A 19,838-nucleotide genomic window follows, 5' to 3' on the forward strand; every position below is an offset into this window, starting at 1 on the left:
TATTTCAAATTGATATTTGAAGTTCGTAATTGGTACAACAGCCTCTGATAAAAAATTTCGTAAGCATGTCCACGTCTTCGTATAGTATTCATATAAAAGTTTTCATTTATGTGGCAGTTTCCGGAAGTTTTTTTTTAAATTTTCAAGTTCCTTCCAAATGGTGAAGGGTATTAAAAGTTCGACCCGGCCGAACTTAGCTGCTTTTTTACTTTTTTAATTCTTAACAAGTATAGTGGTACCATTTAAAAATATTTCCATCTAAGTTCATTATTACGATGGAAGAATATAAAGGAATATAAATGTCCTACCTTGATTATTTCATAATCATATTAATTTTTAAGACGCATTAAATTTTTCTAAAACATGTTTTAGATCTTATGTCTACCAACAATTTATTTACAAAAAAAAGAGAGCATATGATATGATACAAAGGATATGTAATTGATATGTAGGTACAATGTCACCAATATAACTAAAAATTCTCATTTGCGGTATCACTCATCCAAATTGACATCCATCAGTTCCTTGGTGATTTCCGCCTTGCTTTGAGCCTGGGATTTTTGCATTAAAACTTGTAATTCTTCTAAGTTAGCGGGAGGCTTGTAGAGTTGTAATCGTTGCTGAATATTTTGCATAGCACGATCTGCTGCATCGGGTGCCACTGTGGTCGTAGTAGTAGTAGTGGTTGAGGCCAAATTTTCATTTGTTGTCGTGGTGGCCATTTTATATAGCATTTGCAGCTGCTGAATTGCTTGCATTTGTTGAGGCATCACAGGTACAATTTGTGCTGGTTTAGGTGTAACTTGTTTTTTGTATGGCTTTGGCTTGGGCGCCACTTTCTTCTTTGCCGTTGTGGCATCATTCACCTGACTTGCCCATTTTTCTAGCCAAGAATTTGTTGCTGATGGTGTTGCTTCCGGCTTGGCTACTTCTCTGTGTGGTTTCTGTTCCGCTCTTATGGCGTCTCTTTGCACAGCCCGTTGTTGTTGTCTATTCACCTGTCTTTTATTGAAGGATGATCCACTGTCCTGATCACCAATGGGCCGAGTTTCCTTTTGGGGACCCAATTCAACCATAACTTGAAAATCGGCATGATTACCGAGTCTAAAGCCAAAGCCAAGTCGTGAATCGGTACCTGTAATGAGAGATGATTAGAAATATCAGACTTTTTTGCCCAGTGTGTGAGGTTTGAGATTGATTTTGAAAGATAACCTTTTTTGATGGGTGGTATATTGGAGTACACAAGTGAAAGTATGGAAGGCAATTCATTGGGAACGACTAGGGCCGTTGATGAAGAACCTGTAATGGGAAGAAAAGAAAAAGAATTACGAGCATTAATTCAATATTTGGTAAAAAATTATAATGAAAATGTTCAAATTGAAAAAAAACGTCGAAGAAAATATCAGATGTTAATGAAAACAAGATAAAAAATATCATGTATACCCTCAGCCCATGTTCGATTATTTAAATATATTTTGACTTCTGTTATAATTATTCAAATTGTTGATCCACTATGGAGTAGGTTCCGAAGGAATGGGCCAATATCTTATTGTGCATTTCATATCGGACCTAAATAAATACGATGTAAATATTGCGACGCGCCAGGTTTGGACTTCCTTCACTTTATATGAGACATATGATAATTTGTAGAAAATGTTAAAATGTGCGTGAGGTACCCGATATAGTCGATGGAAGTATTGCAAGTTATGATAGATAAAAGTATTGAAAATTGTGACCCTCTGTGGGTGAGGTACCAGAAGGGGTTGGCAGATATACAGGGTGAGATAACAAAACTACAACAAAGCATTTTTAAATAATTTTTTTAAATGTTATTGAATGAAAGCAAACAATGTCGGATATAGTATAAACTTTTTGGCTACCAGAACCATGGTAGATTCTGGTAGCCAACCGAAGTTGCACATTTTCAGCTGACCTCTTTGGCAAGTAAACACGATCATTTTGTTTGTTTACAAACTGCTGGACAACGAATGTTTTCTCATCGGAGAAAACCAAATTCGGCAGTTTACAACTTTCGGCCAAGCGAAGCAACTCTTTAGCTCTTTTGAGCCTATTTTCTTTCTGTTATGGTGTAAGTTCTTGCACTTTTTGGCATTTCAATGGCAATGGCGAATGGAATATTGCGATATGTTCAGCTCCCGAGCCATTTTTCAGTCACTGCGACGCGGGTTTCGATCTAGTCGCTTCTTTGCTTTTCGAACACTTTGATGTTGCTGTTTTCTTTCGTCCACTTCCTTGACGTCGGGCTACGCTACCAGTATCACGGTAACGAGCTGTGGTACGAGACACAAAAGATTTATTCACTTTTAAATGCTGGAGTGCTCTAACGATAGCCACTTGTGGTTTTCCAGCCAAATAAAAAGAAATCACACTCTCACGCTTGAATTACATCACGATTAACTTTTTTTTTGGAAAATTCTCACCAAAATGCTTTTGTACGCTTGTAAACAATATAATGAGCTGTCACTGGAATAATAATAACAGCTGTCGGACGAGTGGCTTAGAAATGACAGCAGTCTGAATTTGTTTGCAGTTTTTTTATCTCCCCTGTACTTTATCAATTATATTCCCCACAAAGGGTAACATTTTTGAGTAATAAAAACTTTTATAAAATATGAAGTATAAGTCCGGTTATCTTGGAAGTTCGTACATCTCAATATTTCTATCAACACAAGATCAGGTGTAAATATGGAAAAATTTCGGACCACTCCTTCCTCCTCCACGAAAGGTCAATAATTTGGTTATTTATAACTCTTAAAACATGCGAAAAAAAGACAGCGATTCTCTAAAGAGAGCGATTCTAAACTAAGTATATCGCAAATGAGATCTAATGTGAATATCGACCTTCTCCTTTTGATACCTCCCCCACAAGGTGTCACATTTTAAAGAAGTCAAGTTTCATAAAATTAAAAATACTTAGTTGAATTTTCTTTAAACATCCCATAATGCAATACCTTCTTCAACATAAGTTCTAATGTGAATATGGAACTCATCGGCCCATTTTTCCAGGTACCTCTACCAGAAAGGGCAAAGTTATATTATTTCTGTAAGCCACAGATGTAATGTAAATGTGAAATATGTCGGTCCACCTCTTCTGGTACCTCTCCCACAAAATATAAGAAATACTGATTACCAGTTAATCCCACAAAACTGGAAATAAGTAATTATTGCACATCTAAATATTTTGTTTTATTTTTTGTTATCTTATTTAATACATCATCTCGTTCTCCTACCTCCTCCAAAAAAGTACAAAATATTCCAAAAAAAAAAAAAAAAAAAAAAAAAAATATATATATATATATATATATATATATATATATATATATATATATATATATATATATATATATATATATATATATATATATATATATATATATATATATATATATATATATAAAGGGGAGGAAAAACATACCGATATAGTCCAAACCTTGCACATCGCAATAATTATATCAGATTTAGATCAGAAATAGAATATATTGGCCCACTGCCTCAGTACCATCCCCATAAAGGTTAAACATTTTGAATAATCAAGTTAAAATATATTTTATTATTAGACATAAGCTAATAGTACATATCTGTCGATAAAATCGACTGATACCTTTTAACATGATGTTTTACATTTTCTGGAAAAATCGCTCCGCATTGTCAATTGGAGTAAGTGTTTTAATTCAATTTTGCATTTGATCATTGCTATCCCAAGTTTCGCAAAAGCAATTTCGATCATGGAATTTGAAACAAGAAATACGACAATAATAGTTAGCAAGATTTTACTACCGGTCAGCCTTGTTAAAATTTCAATAAAATTATACTCAAAAAAATAAAAATGTAGGTTGAATTCAATTAACACCATCAACATACCATGGCTAACCAATTGGCTAAATGAGTAATACATCAGTTAAGATGTCAGTTGATAATTAAAAAAAAAACGAAAAAACTCAAGTTAAAATATTATATTAATTCAATATAAATTCAGTGGTCTTATCTTCACTTTGTGCGTATTGAATTACATAATACAAGGCACACAAACTTTTATTAGTCAGCTCTATGAAGGTACGCATGCGCGCCTCAATACATGTATCTGAAACGGATCATTGAAAACGAACGACGGGACAGCTTGGCTGGAACAGCCTCGTTCGGCTTTTTAATGCATAATCACGGATCAGTGTATCGGAATGCCAAACTTTTATTTAGTTTTATTTTTAAAACAAACAAAACAAAATATCGAAATTTGTTGTCGTTGATCTTAGGTGGGATCTTCGAAATTGTTTACATACCAAACATTTTTTGATGATTTTAACACTTGAAATGTTGCAATGCTTTTACGAGGGTGAAAAGCTATTGGGAAAGGGTGTGTTGCCATACGAAAGTGACAGATGTGTGTGACGCATTGATGATCATTGCCAAAAAACCTGGACCTATAAATAAATATTTTTGTGTCGGCAGGGAACTGAAATGGCTAATTACATCATTTCATACAAACAACATAGAAGCTTTATCAACGTTACTCCTTAGGCGTATGTAGATTAAAGTCGCTATTTTATGAAATGTAAAGGCCGTTTCCAATACACCACAAACTACTTTGATGTCTAAGAAAGTTTGCGAAGGATAAACATTCTCATAGATTCAATTCAAGACCAATAAAGAAAGGCCAAAAGTCGGGCGGGGCCGACTATATGATACCGTACACCACTATGTGTATTTAGAAGAGCTCCCTCAACAAAAAAAGTTTTTATTGCCAATTTATGTGAAGTAGGTCATACCAACTATGAACCTTATTGGAATACATATCATGGCTATAGAGTAGTAACAATATAGGAACTATATCCAACTCTGAATCGATTTTCAACAAATTTGACGGAGGCGATGATGTATATCGAAGTTATGTAAAAATCTAAACCGATCTCGAAAAAATTTGACAGAATTATTTCTGAGTTGTATCTGATATCAGGTACCAAAGATCATAGTTGTGGAGTGCATATTACGCGTGTAAGGGACTTAAAATCCCAAATCGGATGAAAAATATATACGGGGCTATAGCTATATCTGAACGGACTTTCATCAAACTTTATGTACTTGCCTCCAGACTGAATTTGGTCGTATGTACCAAAATTCAGGTCATTCGGACAGATATTGGACATTTGGTAACCCGAAATCAGTTGAAGATATATATGGGAGCTATATCCAAATCGGAACCGATCTTGACAAACTTTTGGTCATTTACTTGTGAGCTGTGTCTGATATCTGAGTTCGTTCTTGGGCCAAACAAATATTTGGAACATTTCAATTGAAATATATCGATTCCTTCTTTCTGGTACCTTCTCCACAAAAGTTGTTGTATTTCAAAGAAATACATACAAATGTTCCATATAAAACTAATAGAGTACTCAAAAAAGCCCAAATTTGGTTCGTGGAAAAAATTATATTAATCTAATATTTAAAGGGATCATGGAAAATATTGCCGAATTCTTCTCGCACATCCCTTTAAAAGGTAAAATTTTTAAATATTAAATCATTTCTAAAATATGAAATAAATTTCGCATTTTCCTTTAAACTTCGCATTCCATTTTTTCATCATAAGATCTGGCATGAAAATGTGATTTTTCGGGTGAGTCATAATTCTCACAAAATTCTAAATTATTTCTCAGTTCCCAAACGAATATGTAGTCGAATTATGAGGGTATATATCAGTGGAAATTCAATTACAAAATTTTTATTCCATACATCGGTATGCTCCTTCTGGAACCTCTCTCATAAAGGTAACATTTTTTATACCCTCAGCCATATGGCTTTGATACGGCCAAAGTGTGCCTCATCGAAATAACTCTTTGGACCAAGTCCGTTTCAAGAAATTTGGAGTCGATCTAGCGATGTCTGTCCGTTTGTTTGTTTGGATGGCGTGTGCGCACGATAACTCTGGAAGTGATTATCCAATGTGGTCCAAACTTGGTAAAGTGTAATATTATTATCGAACTTAGAGTTCAGAGTTGGGCAAAATCGGTTCACTCCTTTTGGTACGTCCCCTACTAAAGGTTGAAAAAAATACTGCTCAGAAAAAGAAAGGAGAATCCGATTATGCTCCAACTTTGCGAATTCTAATATTTGCAACAGTGCTAGATAAGGTGCGAAAATGGACAATATCGGTTCACTCCATCAATTGCCTCCCCCACAAAGAGTTCAAATTTCGAATAATTATAACTCCTATAAAATGTGATTTAAGAGTCCGATTATCTTCAAATGACACAAATTATTAACCCAAGGTCTTGTGTGAAGTTATCGGTTCACTCCTTCTGGTATGTCCCCCACAAAGGTCAAAATTTTGGATATCCATGAATCTCATAAAACGCGAAATTAAAATCCGATTACTTTCAGACTTGCCATATCTTCATTTTTCTATCAACACAATTTCTGTTATCAAGATGGCCGAGATCGGACCATACCTTCTGGTAACTCCCCCACAAAGGGTCAAAGTTTTGTATAACTAAAACGATTACAAAATCCGAAATAAGCATCCGGTTCCCTACATATTTCACACATTCCATTATTTCTACAATTCTATTATTTTAGGTCCGATACAAAATGGACAATATAGGCCTCTTTCGGAACCTACTCCATAGACAGAATAATCATAACAGAAGTCAAAATTTATTTAAATAATCGAAGATTGGCTGAGGGAACACACCTGTCTGCAAAATCGACTGATACTTTTTAACCTGTTTTATTAGGTTTTATGTTCTGGGGAGAGTCTAAAAGTTTGCTATAAAAATTCAAGTACGTCATCAGTGTGTCCTTTCTGTTATTTAACATGGAAATCTGAATATCTCTTTCATCATTTCAGTTGCCGTTGATGGCTATGTTTCTGTTTAGAGCAGTTTCAATGCAGATTCCAATGATCAATGTGTTAGGGTCATTAATGTTAACCCTGATATCTGTTAACAACTGTTGATTAACATAAAATTATTCGCGGCGACCTTAGCACTAAACTTATAAAGTAGCAGCTAATTTATGCCTCTAAGAATTCGAACATAATGTCCCAATGATGAGACAGACCACGAATACGTTTTCAATGTATTATTTCGTTTTACCTTCCATTAGGATTTTACGGCATTTTATTTGAACGCAAAGGCACAGATGTATTCTAGGTGTTGGTTGAAGAAAAGAAAATAAAGTCCAATGATATCAATTCATGTATTTCTCTTATTTCCAATGACCTTGACACTTTGTGTGTGAGCAGAGCTCGTTATCGTTGTCTAAAATAAACATCCGACAGGTGTTCGTTGGTTTGTTCGCTCTCACATGGATGCTACAAATTTCAAAAGTCCAACTATTAAAAAAACCTGTTTGATCAAATTCAAGCAGCAGACATCAAAATGTAAAATTGTTTTAAACTAAAACAATACGAATGGGCTTAGTAGGCATTGCTGGTTGTGGAAACACCCTATTACAAATTTGTCTGTTGTGTTATGCAGAATAGAAAAGTGAGTGTTTTAAGAAACCAAATTGCAGCCAATTCTTTGAAACAATGTATAAAAACCTTAAAAATTAGTAAATTTAGCCTATACCAAAAAAAGAATCTGTATTGAAATTTGTTTTTAATGATAACCAAATTAAATTCTGATGGAAAACTCTGTGAAAACGTTCAAAAAGTTCAAAATCTGAGAATAATATTTTATCAATTTTTATAGAACTTAGACTTGTTATGAAACGAATATGGAAGGAATTGTCTCGTTCGTAAAGAATTATTCGTAGTTTGGAAACTAGTACCATAATCTACTAAAACCGGGAGGGATTAATTTAGAACTTTATGTTACTTTGTATGCGATGAATAAAATGATTAGCAAAAAATTCGCTAATTTCGTACAAAAGCGTACAAAAAGTACTTAATATATTTTAAAGTATTAAATACAAATATATTATACTAGCTGAACCCGGTGCGCTTCGCTACCCCTTTTGATTTTATATGCATTCAAAATTTTATTTACGAATGTATGTTGGTAGAAAAAAAAAAAACAAAAATGTAAAAATTAAAAAAAAAAAATGTTGCACTACTTTAATGCGTAAATAAACAAAACCATTAGAAAAGCAGTACACGAAGGGTTTGTCTTTCGTATTTACTTATTTCATAGCAAATACCAATCGTGCAGGAAACTGCAATCTTTTGAAGTTGAGTGGCATTTCTATTGCAATCAGTGAATTCGAGGTAGCAACATACTTCCCCGTAATAAGCGTATTTCAAATTAATTGTTGTGTAGTTGTTTATTGTTAGCCTAAGGCGATGTGGCTCAATAGTTCTTGTTAAAATCAAATCCCAATCTGATCCGATTTAAATATAATTTTAAAAAATTTACTTTTGCACAAAATTCCGCCACACCTTTCATATTTCATTGAAATTGGTGCGTCAAATATGTGAATTCGGCCGAGAATATATATATGGGAGCTATATCCAAATCTTAACTAATTTCCAATTAATTTGTAACCCAATTTCGCCACACATTCTGAATTTCATTGGAATCGGTCATATATATCGTGTTTGGTGCATAACATGTATGAAATCGGCCGAAATATATATGTTAGCTGTACCCAAACCTCAACTGATTTCAATATAATTTGGCAATTTTTTTCTGTTGCCAGATTTCGTCTCTCCCGCCTTGGGTGCATCAAATATGTGAAATCGGACGAGAATATATATGGGAGCTATATCCAAATCTGAACCGATTTTAATATAATTTGACTAATTTATTTTCTAATCAAAATCCCGTCACACATTCCCAATTTCATTGGAATTGAACATACATGTCGTGTTTGGTGCATCAAATAAACGAAACCGGTTGAAAATATGTATGGGATCTATATCCAAATCTAAACCGATTTCAATATAATTTGACAAATTTATTTTCGGATCTGTAAGTTCGGCCGGGTCGAACTTTTAATGCCCTCCACCATTGGAAACAAATTTGGTAATTTTCAAAAAAATTAAATCCGTTAAAAATTAAAATCTTAAAAATGCCGAATGTAGCCGTTATATTAGGATCTATACGACGACGTGGACTAGCATAGGACGTGGCCTTTTTGTCATAAGCAATTACAATGTCCAAATGCGAATCTTTGAAATTTGAAACAATTCCGGTGAAATGATCAAAATACAGAATATCGAGAGGTACTGTTATATGGGGGCTATATGAAGACGTGGACCTGCATAGACAATTTTCTGTCATAGGCTGTAGTATCCATTACGAACTTTTATTACCAAATTTAAAACAATTCCGGTGAACAATGTCGTTAAAATCAACAAAATACCGAAAATATGAACCGTTATACGTTTACCTACATTGCCCATTTTCAATACCAAAAGTCCTACAGACATAATATACACAAACGGATTAATTCCCACATGGCCTTCAGCCTCATGGCTACAGAGGGTATGCATCATTTGATTCGTCCAAAACGTGCCTCATCGAAATAACGCTTATATACTCTAGGTTTCTTTAGACCAAATCTATTTCAGGACATTTGGAGTCGATCTGGGGGTGTCCATCTGTCCGTTCGTCTGTCTGACTGGTGCACACTATAACTCTCGAAGGGAGTATCCGATTTGGTTCAAACTTGGTACATCGTAATATTATTATGTAACTTAGATCGGAGTTCGGACCACTCCTTCTGGTACCACCCCATATAAGGTCGAAATTTTCCAAAATATATATATATATATATATATATATTACTGCCCAAAAAATGAAAGGATGATCCGATTTTGCTCCAACTTTGCAAATCCTAATAATTCCATCAGTCCTACGTCAGGTGCGAAAATGGACATTATCAGTCCACTCCATCAAGTACAATACTTGAAATGTGAAGTAAGAGTCCGATTGTCTTCAAATTTTACAGAACACACTATTTTATTAATCCAAGGTCTGGTGTGAAGATGGAATATATCAGTCCACCCCTTCTGGTACCTCCCTCACAAAGGTTCAAATTTTTGAATATCCACGAAGCTCATAAAACCGAAATAAACATCCGATTCGATTCAGACGTGGTGCATTTCAATATTGTAATCAACACAAGATCTGTTATAAAAATGGTAGAGATCGGATCATTTCTTTTGGTACCTGCCCCACAAAGGGTCAAAGTTTTGAATAACCACAATGAATATAAAATCCCATTATTTGTAATAACACAAGGTCTGCTGTGAAGAAGTAAGTCTGTAAGTCTGTGTAATGTAAGTCTAATGGGTCAAAATTTTGAATATCCATGAAGCTCATAAAACCCTAATTCCATTCCATTCAGACTTGGTACATCTAAATATTTCCATTAACTCGTTTTCTTAGAAAATGTTGACCTTTTGTGGGAGAGGTACCAGAAGGAGTGGTCTGATTTTGTCCATCTCGAACTCGATCTAAGTTTGACAAGTTTGGGCCAAATCCGATTCTCCCTTCGAGAGTTATCGTTCGCACCAGCTAGACAGACGGACGGAAGGATATCGCTAGGTCGACTCCCAATGTCCTGAAACGGATTTGGTCCAAAGAGACACAGGGTCTAAAAAAATTATTTCGATGAGGCAAGTTTCGGCTGTATTAAATGATATATACCCTCTGTAGCCATATGACTGAGGGTATAATTAATGTTGTTTTATTATTTCGGGGTCAGTTACAAAGGGAACGATAAAGTTAATATGGAGGGTGTAAAAAGACATCCCATAATATATGCAACCCTACAAAATCCATTTCCGATATTTACTAAAAAAAACACAAACATTTATTTAAGGCATTGCATTAAAATTTGGGTTCCTAACCCACATTTCAATATCTAGTTTGTGTGTGAGCTTGTGTGTGGAGTACCATCGCTACTCAGCTCTGTTAATTATAATAAAATTCCGATTATCAAATAAACAAGTTTGACCATACTTACATTGGGCTAACAAGATGGCTAATACTGGCCACGCTAACAAACTTAGGCCATAATAATGACAATGATGTCGTTGGCGTTCACTACGACGATGACGTTGAAGTTGTGCCTCTTGGATTTCTTGTAGAACCGGTGGTGATTGATGATGAAACTGCTGCTGCTGCTGATGATGATGTGATTGTTTGAAGGGCGATCTTTGTGGCATTATTAAACATTTATAGAGGGCGTTGTTTTATTGCAAAAAAAGGGGGACACTTAATACACTCCGATTACATCACATGAAGAACCAACAACTTGTTTTGTTTTTTCTAAAGCATTCCTTTTAAGTTGAACTGAAATTGAAAGTAATATATGCATGTGTCTGTCTATATGTGTGTGTGTGCTGTCAAGGCAATGTACGGCAGTTTGGCAAAATAGTGGCAAACTTGTTTAAAGGTTGTTCACACGACAAGAGGGAATAATACGTCAACTCAAAAGTGGGTTAAAACACTTGCGTCTATGCATGTGTGTGTGTTTGCACAGCTCGTATCATGTGTGCAACATGTGGCATGCTGAAACATTGGCCAAGTAATACAAATAAACGTTTTTTTCGTTGGGGTTTTGTAACCATTCCACCAGTCCCCGTTGTCGTGACCATATAAAACAAGTTTTCTGTCTTGCAGATATTTTTATATCCGACGTTATTATATGGTGTGGCTTAATCCATTCTTTAACACTATGCGAATCGTGAGGGTTTTTTGTACCGATTTTATTTTTGCAGAATTAAATGCTAATTCAAAATCGAAAAATTTCGAGAGTTACTTGCGCTAAGATAGGGCTGGGCTGGCTGGGCTTTTAAACCGTTTTATTAATTTAGAGTAGTAACTGCAGATAAGATGTGCATAAAAATATCAATGGGTGGTCAGTCAAATGGAGACCTGTACTTGCACACAGCCAATATAAATAATCGGCGGATACCTATATATGGCAATTCAAGCACTCGTATCCGCACTTATCTTTTCTGGAAGAATCTTTCGCATCAATATTGTCCATTCCTGGACGCCACTTGAGTCTGATATATCGGGTACTCACCTACTGGAATACCCATTTGGAATATTTAAAACACACTACTATGAATTTTGAAAAAGGTTACCGATAATTCTAATATTCACACTTGTTGTAACATATACAAAAATATTTGGATGTCCTAAAATTTAAACAAATATTAGACACTGTGGCTATCGTTAGAGCACTCCAGCATTTAAATGTGAATAAACCTTTGTGTCTCGTACAACCCCTCGTTACCGTGATACCCGACGTCAAGGAAGTGGACGGAAAGTAAAGAGGCGACTTGATCGAAACCCGTGTCGCAATGGCCGAAAAATGGCTCGTGAGCTGAACATATCGCAATATTTCATTCGGCAAATATTGAATAATGAGCTCAGGATAAAGGCATTGAAATTTCAAAAAGAGCAAGAACTTACACCGCAACAGCAAGAAAGTAGACTCAAAAGAGCTAAAGAGTTGCTTCGCTTGGCTGAAAGTGGTGAACTGCCGAATTTGGTTTTCTCCGATGAGAAAACATTCGTTGTTCAGCAGTTTGTAAACAAACAAACTGATCGTGTTTACTTGTCAAAGAGGTCAGCTGAAAATATGCACCTTTGGTTGGCCACCAGAACTCAAGCGCGGGCAATGGTGATGGTGTGAACCGCCATAACAGCCTATGGTCGCTCTCCGCTCGTATTAATCTACCGTGGCATCATAATAAATGCCGAATATTATTCTGGAGGGTGTATTAAAGCCTTGGGCACGCAAACATTCTGGCCGCAGACCTTGGACATTCCAACAGGACCATCCATCGCACTTAGCACGCGCCTCCCAAGAATGGTTACAAAATGAGGTTTCTCGCTTCATTTCCAGTGCACAATGGCCACCAAAATCCCCGGATACCAATCCGTTGGACTATTGTGTCTGTAATATTTTGGTAAATCAAGGTTGGCACTTAAAAATACCAAAGTATTGATCACCTCAAACAAGCATTTCGGTGGGAATGGGCCAAAATACCGCAGAACAACATTGACGGCCATAATTCGTGCCAAAGGTGACCAATTCGAACAAATCTAAATTTATTCTAAAATTTGATGCTATTTCCGACATTTTTTGCTTTGATTTAATAAAATTTAAAAAAATAAAAATTTTGGCTTTGAATTTGTTGCAGTTTTTTTTTATCCCATCCTGTAAGAAAGTATTCCACAGTTTTCTTTAAGTTTCACACAAACATTTCTAAACATTAGATCTTAAAAATGGGATATATGGGTTTAAATTGTATTCCATTTATCAGAATAATCAATAATATAAAAATAACAAGTAAATTTTTATAGGATGCGGGTATGAGCATGTATTCCCTCAGCCAATGTCCGTTTATTTTGATTTGCGTTCCGATTATATTAAATGTTTGCCCTATATGGAAGAGGTACCTTGAACATTAGTGAAAAATGACATTAGATAGGAATATTAAGATATACGATGTCTGAAGAAAACCATTTACTTTTTTTTCGCAAGTTAAGGGTTATAATTCCACCATTTAAGAGTTGTAAGAGAGTGGCTTCGAAAATTTTTAGATATACTAAATTTGAAAAGAATCCTTGACTTGGTTCACATATTTCGAGATTATTATAATTATTTAAAATTTGGACCCCTTTTTGGAGGGTGGTACCAGAAGGAGTGAAGCGATATATATATCATCTCCACAGTAGATCTTGTATTGATCAAAATATTGGGATGTGCCAACCTTGAATACAATCCGATGCTCATTCCGCATTTTATGAGCGGTATAGTTATCCTGTTCTTCATCGGTGTGTACAAATCTTGGGAATTATTTCACATTTTATAAGAGTTATGATTATTGGAAATTGTAACCTTTTGAGGGGAGGTAATTGAAGTAAACCGATATTTTCCATCTAGAACTAGATCAAAGACCCATAATAATATTACAAAGTGCCACGTTTAGGACAATTTTGAGAGAGACTCCCTTTGAGAGTTATGGTGCTCACCAAATAACCAGACAGACTGTCGGACACCACTAGATCGACTCCAAATGTCCTGAAACGGATATCGTTCAAAGATACCTTGGGTCTAGAACCTTTATTTCGATGAGGCACGTCTCAAATGATAAGTTTACCAAACATTGGGGGTACGTTAACTTATCTACACAAATTTCTGACGGAGGGATTAGTGCCTATTAATGCCTATTTGGCTAAAATCATAAAAAATACCTGATATCGGCGGATACCGTTATACAGGGTCTTCCATCTAACGTATTTTTCAACAATTGCTTATTTTGTGAATGGTATCACTTAGCTCATATCTTCATAGATACTTAGTTGTATACTTTCGCTGAACGAATATGGCTGTGTATACGCTTGAACAACATTGGGAAACATGCGATATTACTCTGAAATTCATGGTAATGTTGCAGAATGAGTGTGTAAGAATTTTCGAAGAAGAGAAGCGCCGTAAACTCCGTAAACATAGAAAAGCCGATGCACCCAAAACGTGTCACTGAATGGTGCGCAATTTGGTCCAGAGGTATAAATGGGCGATTTTACTTCGAAAATGTGCAAGTAGTGGCCGTAACGATATCGGGACATATTTCTCAACAAAAATGGAAGAGGAGGATATTGGCAACATTGGGTTTCAACAGGACGGCGCTACGAGCCACACAGTCGAAGTTACACTCAATGTTTTGAGGGTTGTTTTTTGAAGATAGCATTATCAGCCTCAGGGCTGATGTTGGTTGTACACCTCAACCGCGATTTGGCAATGTTGCACTGTTATTTATAGGTCGCCGACAAGCCAGAAACAATAGACGCTTTAAAGACTAATAATCGTGAAGTCATTGGTGAAATACAGCAAATTCCAAAAGCTGATCACTGCATGACCAACCAAGGCAGCCATTTGAATGAAATTATTTTTCATTACAGCTAGCAAAACAGTTTTTTATAGCTTAACAACAATTCACTTGGTGGACCCTGTATGTGGGCTATGCACAAAGGAGGAGGGATCATATGTTCTTCTACCAACAAAGAGATTTATTAAATCCCACTAAACGACAGTTCGCTTTAAAACTTTTTGAGACATGTGGATAAAAATATCTGCATCCAAAACTGGGATATGATCGGCCCACATGTATGTAAAGGGTGAGTTTTTAGCTATTATTTTTTTGGTAACCCTGATTAAAACATTTCAAGGACGTTTTGGTGTTTTGTTTCACCGACAAACATGGGCTGGTGGAATCATTGGATCGTACTTTGAGCATTACCGTGAGATGATATTCAACTTTTTTGGCCAAAATGCAAGAGCTTGTCATGAATGGCATGTGGTTTCAACAAGACGTGTCACCTGCCACAAAGCACGCCTAACAATGGCCTTATTATGAGGCGAGTTCCGAGAAAATGTTATTTCACGATCGGGGCCGGTCAATTTTTTTTTGTAGGGGGGCTATGCTAAAGCTCATGTTTATACAGACGAGCCCGCTCCAATTGACCGAAATGCTTCCGAAAGCGTATACTAAAATTGGATTAAGCGGAAGGTCAATTTGATTCAACAATTGCATGAAATAATCTTCATTTATAAAATTATATGGAGCGTACTATCAATTCAAAAAAACATTTCAATTTTTCTCTCTTTTTTTATGTTTTTTTTTTTTTAACTTTCCTATAGCTCTTAAAAAATGCACCCTTTGTTACATTAACAAACCGATTTTTTTAGCAAATTGTTATTATTTGATATTTTTTAATCAATTCAGATATAAATATACTGGAAACAATTGCCACAATAACGGCAGCCTCGGCTTTATGTAGACTGAAGGGGGTAAAAATCCGAATACCGGTCGAACTTTAAGACTTTTTCAATAAATATTTTTTTGTAAACATTTTGACCCCATCCGGTTCACATAGTGTTAACAAAATAGTTTATTGTGCCGTAGTTGAATATTCACGTATGTATGTCTCTATGCATGTATGTATGTATGTATGTATTTCACACACTGTGAGGTTGGTCAGTTTATGAATCAAGTTATTGTTGTTTTTGTTGTTTATATTTCGTTTGTTTGTTGTCCGTGGGTTGGTTATGATGGCGTTTCTGTTTCTGTTTTTGTTGCTGTTGTTATTGTTTTTCATACAATAATATAACGCGTCTGATATTCCAAAAGTGGCCGGTTAAACAATTGCCAAACACTCTCACTTTTGGCCCATACGGCCGGCCACAGTTACAGGTACGGAGTAAATATCCACTCTGTATGCTAGGCGGGCGGTTGGTTGGCGAATACATGAATGTACGAAGGTATTTTTGTGTCTTTTATTTTTCGTGATATATTTTTGGTAAATATTGGTAAATTTTATTAGCAGAGAAGTAGTTACACACACGGACCGTTATTCATACTCATATATGGCTAATAATATTTTTTCTGATTTTTTTTCATAACCAAAAAAATTGCTTTATTGTTTATAATTGAAGAACAAAGCGTAACGAATTTTGTAACAATAGTTGTGGTTGTATTTATTGTTTTATTATTATTTTCGTGTTTTTGTAATTTGTTGGTTTTTTGGAAAATTAATAATAAATAAAACAGTTAAACGGCCTTGAGTTTGATTTGGTGTTTTCATTATTTGGTTTTACAACAAATTCTTGAATTCAATTTTATTGCGCGGTTTTTGTGCATTCACCTTTAGTTTCATTTATGTTTTTTTTTTAGATTTATTATTATTTTTTTGTTTTTATTAACATGAAATTATGTTAAAATATTTTTTTTTGGTTTGTAAATTCCATTCTGTTTCATCAATGTTTTATAATACTCCAATATAAATATTTGTGGTTGTTTGTTAAACACATCTCCACAATTAACAAAAAAACTGAATTTTGTTTTAGTAAAAAAATAGTTGCATTTTATTTAATAGTTTTTGTTTCGGTATTTTTTATAATTATTTTTGTTTTTTTTTTTGCTTTATTTTCCCTCAACTTTGTCATCACTGCTGCCACTCACGTTTTTTGTTATCGATTTTGGGTTTATTGGCCCTCTGACAATTTTTTTTTGGTACTTTACTCTTACGCGCTTAATCGTTAACTGAATGCCAACATTTTGTACAATTTTTGTTAAGCGTTTTACAAGCTTATGTTTTCGTGTTCAAAGTTTCGCTCAGCTGCACTTGGTGCAGTGCCGGTAAACTTGGTTCAGCGTTATGTTTGCGACAACATTCAATGTCTGGGTGGATGAGAAAATCCAAGGCAGGGCATTTCTTTAGCAAAGTTGTAATTTCTTCAGTTTTGTGTTGTGAGTTTGAACCTGATTTCAATTTTTAGTACTAAACTTTGGTTTCTTTTTATACCCTCTATCATACATCGAAATAATAATTTTAGACCTAATAAAGTATATATATTCTTGATCACCGTCTGTCCACCTGTTGTAATCACACAAGAGTCAAAATGAATTAAGATAGGAAGCCAACATTTTTCACAAATCAATCTTTTGTGTGCAGTCAGTTCGAAGAGGGGCTATATCGGCCCACGATATCGTATGGCCCCCATATAATGGTACCCCCGATATTCGGTATTTTGATGATTTTTACGACATTTTTGACCGGAATTATTTCAAATTTCATATTTAAAGCTTGAAGCTTTTTGAGATTTAAGCGATATTATTCACCGGAAATGTTTCAAATTTCGTAAATAATGCAAATTAAAAATGATTTATTTTTATGAAGTCTACAGTTATGTACAATAATATAATGTCAATTCATATTTATATATTATCCACATACAAATTTCATATTTAAAGCTTGAAGCTTTTTGAGATTTAAGCGATATTATTCACCGGAAATGTTTCAAATTTCGTAAATAATGCAAATTAAAAATGATTTATTTTTATGAAGTCTACAGTTATGTACAATAATATAATGTCAATTCATATTTATATATTATCCACATACAAGCTAAGTATAGCTTCGTGGAATTATATACACATAAATTGTATTAGAATTTTAAATGAATAATAAAGATGAATAAAGAATAAAAAAAATATTAATAAAAAAAAAAAAAAAAAAAAAAAAAAAAAATTTAAAGTTCGTGTACAAGTGAGAAGGGAAACTAACCACTCTGTGTTGAGATCAGTTCCAAATCTCACTCCTGAGAAATAAAACACAACCGTTCGTTTGGGTTGCTGATTTAAATCTGATTTTATTTTCAAAAATATTATTCTTAACTGCTACAAAAACTGATCTAACTTAACCTATTCGCAGCCACACAATTGTCCTTATCTATTTTTAGATTTACAATGAACCATTGCGTAGCTGTTTGTCCCTTCATTCAAGTGGTCTTGGCTACCTACTGGCGCATCGATAATTGTGTGTGTGTGTGGGTCATGGACTTTATTATTTTACACATTACCATATGCGACAGCGCACAAGATCACTGAATTGTACACATGTGGTATTTTATGACCGCTGGGAAACTGATAATGTTTAAATATTTATTTTTAATTGTTAGATTTTCCCAGCGCCTCAACCGCACACAAAAGGATGTACAAAGTATTTTGTACAGTTCGTAATGGGTACTACAGCTTATGACAAAAAATTGTTTATGCAGGTTCACGTCTTCGTATATCCACCATTTAACGGTTTTCATTTAAGTGGTCATTTTGAAGGATTTTTGAAATTATTCAAGATCCCTCAAAATGGTATTAAATGTTCGGCCCGGCCGAACTTTGCTGATTTTTTACTTGTTTACCCTAATGACCCATTTTATTGCGTCCATTTGAAGCAAAAAACGGAGATTTTATATCTGCTCTGTTGCTGAATGCAACGATAGTATTTCGACGATATTTCAAAAAAGATCTGTTGCAGCTGAAGTCAGTCTAAAAATTGTTGTAAACATTTCAATCCATCTCTCTCAATGCAAAATATTTAAGATAATTTAATGAATAGGCACTTGTCGTATTCCTAAGATGATAAGTATTGAAATTATACATGGGTTAATTAATAAATCCCTATAAAAAAGATGGTTCTTATTTCAAACCTACACACAAACAGTGATCCTAATGCCAAATTTAATATTTCAAGCGGTTTCCATTCACGTAATACAAAATTTAGTATCATTCAGTACCTTTCGTGCACATAAGTACAAATTTTTACTCAAATCCAAATTGTTCCAAATTTAGTACCATTTAGTACACATAAGTACAGATTTCAAAACTAATTACATTATATAGTTCAAAATAATTTTTTTTCCAAATTTCAGGATTCCAACTCTACCGGTTAACCAAAATTTAAGTTTTTAGTACACACAAGTACGAATTTTCAACACTACATACATTCCTCAGTATTACAATCTAATAGTTGTTTTATTTCCAATTCTATAGGATCACCCAAATCGAAATTGCACCAAACTACCATTTAGTTCTTTTCTTACACATAAGTACAAATTTCGAAAACTTCCTCCATATCCCAATCCAACTCTCCACCAGTAATGTTAATTTAAAATTTTAAGATTGCAACTCAATCCGTTTCTCTAAAATGCAAATTGCACTCATTTTACTACCGTTTAGTATTTTTCGTATACATGAGTACATACTTCCAAAACTACCTCCTTACGTCGACTCTACTTCTCAACCATGAGCCATAAACTCTTATTGATCCTACACAAAAACTCATAACATCAGCTCTACTCCTACACTTATCCCTATTCTATCCTTTTTCTTTTACGGTTAATTTCCGCTAACGAAAAAGCGGACACTGTGAGTACTTTATAAGAAAAGCCTAAGGTGGCGGATAATCTTATTTTCCTTACAAAAAAAACGTATTGAAATTAACTATTTTAGCATTTAACCGCTCACAATGATTTCCCTTATGCTACGATTGAGGGGTAAGTAATATTTACAAAAA

The 19,838-nt window shown here is 34.6% G+C and overlaps 1 protein-coding gene across 1 annotated transcript; it reads right to left on the reverse strand.

The window, feature by feature from the left end:
• Window positions 1-366: 366 nt before the first annotated feature.
• On the reverse strand, window positions 367-17,621 carry LOC101894366 (uncharacterized). The gene is made up of 4 exons (XM_005176421.4): window positions 16,946-17,621; window positions 10,927-11,255; window positions 1,213-1,299; window positions 367-1,135 (listed from the first exon to the last, which is right to left on the reverse strand). The coding sequence occupies exons 2-4, from the start codon at window positions 11,126-11,128 to the stop codon at window positions 495-497; spliced, it is 930 nt and encodes a 309-aa protein (XP_005176478.1). The 5' UTR covers window positions 11,129-11,255; window positions 16,946-17,621; the 3' UTR covers window positions 367-494.
• Window positions 17,622-19,838: the final 2,217 nt, after the last annotated feature.

This window comes from Musca domestica, unplaced genomic scaffold (genome assembly GCF_030504385.1).
Source record: "Musca domestica strain aabys unplaced genomic scaffold, Musca_domestica.polishedcontigs.V.1.1 11, whole genome shotgun sequence".
Lineage (NCBI taxonomy): Eukaryota > Metazoa > Arthropoda > Insecta > Diptera > Muscidae > Musca > Musca domestica.